This window comes from Chelonoidis abingdonii, chromosome 4, assembly GCF_003597395.2.
Source record: "Chelonoidis abingdonii isolate Lonesome George chromosome 4, CheloAbing_2.0, whole genome shotgun sequence".
Taxonomy (NCBI): Eukaryota; Metazoa; Chordata; order Testudines; family Testudinidae; genus Chelonoidis; species Chelonoidis abingdonii.
In genome coordinates this window covers 130,417,165-130,425,626 of record NC_133772.1, presented here as the reverse complement: position 1 = coordinate 130,425,626, position 8,462 = coordinate 130,417,165, and the positions used below count along the sequence as shown (strand labels likewise).

Below are 8,462 nucleotides of genomic sequence, written 5' to 3'. Positions count from 1 at the left end.
AATGATTTAGTGGGATTGGTCCTTGCTTTGAGCAGGGGTTGGACTAGATGACCTCCTGAGTCCTTCCAACCTGTATTCTTATTATTTGAATTTATATGAAATGTATACATTGATTCAGAAGATTTTAGGAACACTGAAAGTTTTCAAGAAAGAGCTATAAAAATAAAGGCAAAGGACATTGAAACTAAGGAAAAAGAATAAAATATCAAAAAATCCAAGAATCATATATTTAATGTACTGGATTTATTTTTTTATGTGTGTGTGAAAGCTATTCTCTTACAGCTTTAAAGATTCTACATGAAAAGCAGCAAAGAATCCTGTGGCACCTTATAGACTAACAGACGTTTGAGTATGCGCTTTCGTGGGTGAATACCCACTTCATCAGATGCATGTAGCTGAAATTCCAGGGCAGTATATATATGTAGCAAGCAGAGAAAACGAGGTTTAGTTCAATCAGGGAGGATGAGCCTGTTCTAACAGCTGAAAGTGTGAAACCAGGAGGAGAAGACTGGTTTTGTTAGTTGGCAAGCCATTCACATTTCTGTTATCCGAGCTGATGGTGTAAATTTGCAGATGAACTGAAGCTCAGAGTTTCTCTTTGAAGTCTGTCCTGAAGTTTTTTTGGGGCGGATGGCCACTTAAGAATCTGCTATAGTGTGGCCAGGGAGGTTGAAGCGTTCTCTACAGGTTTTGTATATTGCCATTCCTAATACTGATTTGTGTCCATTTATCCTTTTCCGTAGAGACCTACCAGATCAGCCACACAATCACCAGTTCATTCACCTGCACGTCCACACATGTAATATATGCCATCATATGCCAGCAATGCCTCTGCTATGTATATCAGCCAAACTGACCAGTCTCTATGGGAAAGGATAAATGGACACAAAAATCAGATATTAGGATGGCAATTTAAGGTGGCCATCCTGCCCCAAAAAACTTCAGGAACCAGACTCAAGAGAAACTTCGAGCTTCAGTTCATCTGCAATTGACACCAATCCATCTCAGGATTAAACAAGACTCGTGAATGGTTTGCCAACTACAAACCAGTTTCCCTCCCTGTTTTTCCACCTCAACTGCTAGAAAAGACGGTTACTTCACCTTTGAAACTGGTTGTTTCTTCCGAGATGTGTTGCTCATATTCATTCCAAGTAGTGTGCGCTGCCCGCGTGCATGTTCGTCGGAAGATTTTCCCCTAGCAAAACACCCGCGGTCGCAGGCGCCCCCTGGCGTGGCGCTTTGCGGCACCGTATATATGCCCCTGCCGACCCGGCCGCTCCTCAGTTCCTCTTGCGGCTATTCCGCATGGGGAAGGAGGCAGTTGGAATGAATATGAGCAACACAATCTCGAAGAAAACAGTTACAAAGGCGCAGTAACCGTCATGTTTTTCTTCGAGTGCTTGCTCATATTCATTCCAAGTAGGTGAATCCAAGCCTACCTAGGCAGGGGGTCGGAGTTGGAGACTGTTGATGCAGACAGCCAGCAGAGCCGCATCGTCCCGGACTGCTGTACCAAGGCGTATGGGCAGAAAAAGTGTGCACTGACGACCACAGTGGCTGCACGAATATGTCTTGTATAGGCACATGGGCGAGGAAGGCAATCGAGGACGCTTGGCGTCTCGTTGGAACGAGCGGTAATCGCCTGGAGAAGTGGACCAGGCATAGCATGTTTTGATGCACGGCCGTCACCCAGGATGATATTGTTTTGCGATGAACAGGGTGACACTTCTTCTGTCTGCGACGGCAACGAATAGTTGGGAGGTCTTTCGGAAGGGTCGGGTGCGGTCATGTAAAACGCCAGCGCCCGACGACATCGAGTGAATGCAAGCTCTGCTCTCTGCGAGACGCATGGGTTTTGGGTAAACACTGGAAGAAAAATGTCTGTTTAGGTGGAATGGGGAGACACTTGGCAGAAGGCGGATGCGGACGGAGTTGTACCTTGTCTTTATGGAATGATCGTGTATTGGTGCGTCGCCACCGGAGCGCGAAGCTCTGAACTCTCCTGGCAGATGTAATGCACAAAGGAACGCCACTTCCACGATAGTACAGGAGAGAGCAGGTTACCAGGGTTCGAAAGGAGGGGCTACGTTTCAGAGATACAGATTGAGGTCCCAGGAGGGGTGGATAGCGGACTGGGGATACAGGCGCTCCAGCCTTGAGGAACCTCGAACCATGGGTGAGAGAGGCGGAGGAAGAGCCTTCTCCTGGATGGAAGGAGGAAATGGCCGCTAGTGTGACGCGGAGGATGAAGCGCGAGCCTTTTTGTTTAAGGTGCCATAGATATTCAGTAGCACTTGGATGGGAACCTGAGCTGTGACAGTCCTCGTGCTGACACCAGCAGAAAACCTCTTCCATTTGCCAGGTAGGTAGCCCTGTTGCAGGTTTCCTATTCCCAAGAGCAACTTGCTGCACTGGGTGGAACAGCGCAGCTCCGCAAGACTCAGCCAGCCAGGAGCCACGCATCAGGTGGAGGGACCGGAGGTCGGGTGGAGAAGCCTGCCGGGTCTTGTGATATCAGGTCCGGATGGACGGCAGGGAACCGGACTGGCTATGACAGGTCCACAGCGTGGGGTACCAATGTTGGCGAGGCCACGCTGGGGCGATGAGAATTAGCCGGGGCCTTGTCCTGCGTAGCTTTACGAGGACTTTGTGTGCACCAAGGGAACGGCGGAAGGCATAGAGGAGTGGGTCGACCAAGGTAGGAGGAACGCGTCCGACAGAGAGCCGCGGTCAGAGCACACCGTGGAAGGAGCAGAACGGGGCACGTCCAGTTGGTGCGAGGACGCAAAGGGTCGATTCGGGAAATCCCCACCGCCGAAAAAGAGAATGGGACTATGTCCGGCGAAGAGACATCGTAGGCTAGAAAGAGACCTGCTGAGTCCGGTCTGCCAACACGTATTCTGGACTCCTGGAAGAAGAGGCTTCAGATCGATGCCGTGGTTACAACAAACTTCCCACCCGCGTCATCGCCTCCTGACAAAGAGAGAGAGCGCGTCTCCCCTGCTTGTTTTATATAGTGCATCGCGGTGTGTATGTGCCGTGCAGCACTAAGACGAAACGGCCTCGCCAGGTGAGGAAGAAAAGCTGGCGGCGAGGCGACGGCTCTCAGCTCCTGATGTTATGTGCACGCGACAGCTCCCGAGCGGACCAGAGCCCTGTGTTCGCGAGACCCCATGTGAGTCCCCAGCCTAGAAGGATGCGTCCGTTGTTAAGGAAATGGATGGACTGTCTGGAGTGAAACGGTAACCCCACACACAGGGCGGGATTTCCCACATCGGAGGAGTGTGTAGGACGCTTTCTGTGAGTGTGACAACATGTCCATGCTGTCCTGCTGTGGACGTAAACCGAAGCTAACCATATGCTGCAGTGGCGCAGGCGGAGTTGGCGTACTTGGACAAAAAGTACACGCGCCTATCTGCCAGGCTGAGACATGCTCTCGGCAAGGCTAGCAGGCTCTCTATATAGTGAGTAGTGCATGGAAAACGGCTGGGTGGAAGTGAGGCTGTCGCAACCATAGAGTCCAAGACAGCCCCGATGAATTCTATCCTCTGGGATGGTACGAGGATGGACTTGTCAAATTTATCAGGAGCCCTAGAGATTCGAACCAGGTCCCTGATGATTGTCATGTGCGCGGCGACCTGAGCCTGGGAGACGCGCGAACAGCCAGTCGTCCAGCGTAAGGGAGACAATCCCCTGGCACGGAGGCAAGCAGCCACTACTGCATACATTTCGTGAACACGTGGGGCAGAGGACCGGCCAAATGTAGGACGTCGGAATTGAAAGTGCCGGTCCCGCACCAGAAAGCGGAGAAGGTCTCTGAGGCGGGTAGATTCGAAACATGAAAGTACGCGTCCTTCACGTCGAGAGCAGCGAACCAGTCTCCCAGATCCAGGGAAGGATGATCGACCCAAGGATACATGCGGAATCGTAACTTCCTTACGAAGCGTTGAGTCCGCGGAGTCTAGATGGGTTGGAGACCTCCTTTCGACTTGGGGATTAAAAAATAGCGGAGATAAAACCCTCGGCTCTGAGGTCGTGAGGCACCTCTCTATCCTCGAGTCGAGAAGTGTGAGGACTCCTGCCAAGAGGATGTCCGTGAGAGGGGTCCGCAGAGGGACGGGAGGGTGGTGGGTGGTGGAGGCGAAATAAACTGGAGATGGTAACACAAACACCGTGCGCAAGACTCTTGGTCTGAAGTTATCCGGGTCCACGCGGGAGGAAGGGAGAAAGGTGGTGGAAAAAAGAGAGGAGTCGGGAAGGACTGGTGCTTGCTCTCTGGCGCACCTTCAAAAGTTTTGCTTTGGTCCCGCCGGTGTTTGGCGGTACCGTTGTTTTGCCCCCTTGGGAACCGGACTGGCGTCGTCGGTTCACCCGTCCCCGCCGCTCTGTTGAAGTCTTGGCGGGGCGTGGTGGGGATAGAGGGCGCTGAGGTTGCTGCCGAAAGACCTCCGCTGGTCTGCGGTGTTGCTGCATGCCAGGGAGCGCATTATATATGCGGTTATCTTTAAGGCTTTGCAGCCTTGGGTCCGTCTTCTCGAGAAGAGGCCTGCCCTTCAAAAGAGCTTTAGGTATGCTGCAGCTCCGGAGGTAAGCCGGACACTTACCAGGCAAATCCGTCTCATGGTAACGCCCGACGCGATGTTCTGCTGCTGAGTCTGCGGCGTCGAGCGCAGCCTGTAAGGCTGTACGCTTTGAGATCTCTTGCCCTCTTCCACGAGACTTTGAACTCAGGGCGGGAGTCTACCGGACCAGTTCAGTAAACTTGTCCATGGTCTGCCAGGTATTAAAATCATACCTGCCTAGCAGTGCTTGTTGGTTTGCCACACGTAACTGGAGACCCCCAGCGGAGTAAATCCTTACGCCCAGCAGGTCCATATGCTTAGCCTCACGCGATTTTGGGGCGGGGGCTTGGCCATGACGCTCCCTCTCTTCACGGATTGGACGACCAGAGCGCATCGGAGGAGGATGGGTGCTCAGCTCGTCGTACCCCTTGGAGACTCTGCTTCACCAGCTCCAAAACATCTGTTAGTCTATAAGGTTCCACAGAATTCTTTGCTGCTTTTACAGATCCAGACTAACATGGCTACCCCTCTGGTACTGGACTACATGATAAAAGTAATTTGGGGCTATTATACTCCCTTTCTCTAAATCAGGGGTCGGCAACCTGCAGCACACAGGCTGATATTTAGTGGCATGCTGCTGCCAGCGGGGTCCCGGCCACCAGGCCCTTGCCAGCCCACTGCTGGCCTGGCTGTCAGGGGCCGGCGGACAGAACCCCAGACTGGCAGCATGATGAGCTGCTCAGCCTGCTGCCAGTCTGAGGTTCTGTCTGCTGTCCGCGCTGCTGCTCTGGCACGCGAAACCTTTTACTGGCATGCGAAACCTTAAATTAATGAAGACTTGGTGCACCACTTGTCAAAGGTTGCCGACCACTTCTGTAAACAAACATAGCAATTTACACAAAACAACTGTACTGAAAATGAGGACAAAAGAGATTAGACTTCAGTAAACATAGTTGGAAAAAACTTGAACGACAAGGACAAAGTGCACAGGGAACAGAGTTTAGGGCTAAGCTACTAATTGCAGATGGTATTATTATTTATATGGCATCCCAGATGTTTATTACTATATTTAAATGTAGTGAAAGTGAGTTCAGCCTAGCAAGAAAAGATAATTAAGACCAAAAGTCCAAAAAAGAATGAGTCACTTTTATCAAGATATAGTTGTAACAGCTATCTGAAATTAACCAAAGATGAAATCCTCTCAGCATTTATGATGAGTAGGGAGGGGTAAATGGTTCAGTGAACTAATGCAGATCTGATTCTAGTAACTGGCGTCATATTTTCAAATGGAAATGAGGCTTTTTATATCAACCTGATTTGGATTCCATCTGCAAACTACTTGCCCTGTTTCTCTGAAAGAGTTACTGAAAATGTAGGCGAGAAAGAGGGTAACTTTATAAGTTGCAGGAAAACTAGAAGTTTGGGCTGGATGTGCATGGAAGGGGTCATATTACCTGTATTATTATGGAGGTTTATTAGTCACTTTGGGCCTGGTTTTTTCAGAAGTTCTGAGTACCGACACTACAGGTCAACAGGAGCTACCCTCCTCTTAAAATGAGGCCATTAAAAGATACTAGAGATGCATGAAATTTAACAGATTAGACATATACTATTTCCACTTAGCATACTGAGCTCTAAATCAGCTTATTTGCCACTCATGCTACCACAGTCCAAAATGCTGGCAATATTTTATTATTAAAATTACCCTTAGAGGGAAAGGAAATACTAAAAATAATCAATCCAAGAAAGAATTTTATTTAAATGTTGAATCATGGTAGTTCTTGTAAGTCAAGCAGCCAGAAGACATAAAATATTACTATATAATCTTAGAATTATCTCTCTTAGGAATTTGTTTTGACATTTTATAACACACAGATTTCATCCATAATGATTTAGAGCACTGGAATAAATGTACTTTACGTCAAATTCCCATTAGCAATAGCAGTCATTGTATGCGTAACTTCTTGAACATTGCACTAGAATTTAAGCTCATTAGGTTCAGTCACAGTTTCAAATTAGAATGAAAATGAAAATAATGCTGAAATTAGACTGGGGGCAATAAAGTCTATTTGAAATGAAAACAGTACATTAACTCCACAGAATGCTATCCAGGCAAACTCATTTATACAAGCGTGAAGCTTGAATACTCAAGAAACGTCACTATTCCAGTGCTAGATATGTGTTTTACAGTCTCAGCATACAGCAACCCTCTTATAGCCATGACTGAATTTAAAATCACATGGCATGACAAATCTTGGGAAACTGATTCCTAAGTAGGGAAAGAAACTTTCTCTTTAATCACTTGTATGACCAGTTTCCTCAGTCTTTTGGGAGCTTCCTAAGTCATTAGAAGAGGACTGTTTCACGCTTAATCTGCAGCCACTCTGCTCTCCAAAAGACATCAGATCTCACTTTACAAGGTGATTTTTAATTTTACATCAGGAAAAAACCTACTAGACAGATGCTACTTTATAAATATAAAACTTTTTTAAATATAAAATTATATGCTCATAAAATAAATTACTTTGTAAAACAGTTAAATATATTTCAATGTAGGTTAAATGGCAAAGATTTATTAAAGCGTATTGCTTCAGCAGGCAAGGTCCTGTCTTATGCCCCAAACCTGCAATTCCATTGACACAGTTGGATGCCTATGCTCATGCAAAGCCCACTGAAGTCAATGGGACTCCATTAAAGTGCAGGGATCAGCTGCATAGATGCCATTACAGAACTGATGAAATAATGTACTAAACAAAGAATGTGGGGAGATCTGGAAGACTCACAAAATATGCCCTTCCAATTATTGTAGCAGTCTGGGGGAAAAATGGCATTTTAGCAACCAGACCAATGAGGTAACAAAAGAGAAGTCCAATCTCAAATTCATGATTCTACAGATCACTTTTTAAAGGGTTAGGGCCAAAATTTTCCAACTTTTAGTCCTAAAGTTAGGAATCTATATCCGTAATTAGGCACCTTTTGAGCAAAACACATTATCTACTTAATTAACTTTAAGCACCTGCTTAAGTCGATCCCTAATTAGAAAGCCACTTAAGCATATACTTAATCACATGTGTAATCTCTGATGTCACCTTTAAAGTTAAGCATATGCTTAATGCTCTGCTGAATAAGCATAGACTTATATACTGTATCCTCAGTGCTTTGTTGAAACAGAGCCCTAACTACATGAAATAATAGGCTCTAGGTGTTCAATACCTCTGAAAATTAGCACACCTATATAAGTGTCTCAAATGTGGATATAATTGACTACATTAAAGTACCCATATGAATTTTGGCCTTGATATTTTTGAGATTTAACCTCATTTATTGGAGAATAGGGCTAATAGTCTCATGCCACACTATCCATGCTGAAGTTGGAAAATAGTGTTAAAAATGTGACTTTAAATTACATTTACCTGTTTCAACATCTGTTAAATGAAGCACAGAATCAAAGCCTCCACTGAGAATTCTTCTTCCACACGAAGACCACTGAGCAGTTCGAACAGCACAGCTATGACAGGAGTATGTTTTTAAACAACAGCCTGTATCTACAGCGTTCCATATCTTAAAAAGAAACACAATGACAGTTCTAAATATAAATTTTAAAACACCAGTAATTAAATTATTCAACCTGCTGATAAAAAATTAGAACAAATCAATTAGCCTAGTTGAGAAAATATCAGAGGGGTAGCCGTGTTAGTCTGGATCTGTAAAAGCAGCAGAGAATCCTGTGACACCTTATAGACTAACAGACGTTTTGGAGCATGAGCTTTCGTGGGTGAATACCCACTTCATCAGATGCATGTAGTGGAAATATCCAGGGGCAGGTACATATATGCTAGCAAGCAAGCTAGAGATAACGAGGTTAGTTCAATCAGGGAGGATGAGGCCCTGTTCTAGCAG

At 46.5% G+C, this 8,462-nt stretch overlaps 1 protein-coding gene across 4 annotated transcripts in view; it reads right to left on the bottom strand.

Annotated features, from left to right (window-relative positions):
* The window catches only part of WDR25 (WD repeat domain 25), a 133,029-nt gene that overhangs the window by 63,871 nt on the left and 60,696 nt on the right, over positions 1 to 8,462 (bottom strand). For 3 of the 4 annotated variants that reach the window (XM_032763489.2, XM_032763487.2, XM_032763488.2), the window contains exon 3: positions 7,976 to 8,123. The exons of the other annotated variant lie outside the window; for it this stretch is intronic. In XM_032763489.2, coding sequence (XP_032619380.1) covers positions 7,976 to 8,123 — 148 coding nt within the window. The remainder of the gene's footprint in view (positions 1 to 7,975; positions 8,124 to 8,462) is intronic. 4 annotated transcript variants of the gene reach the window in all.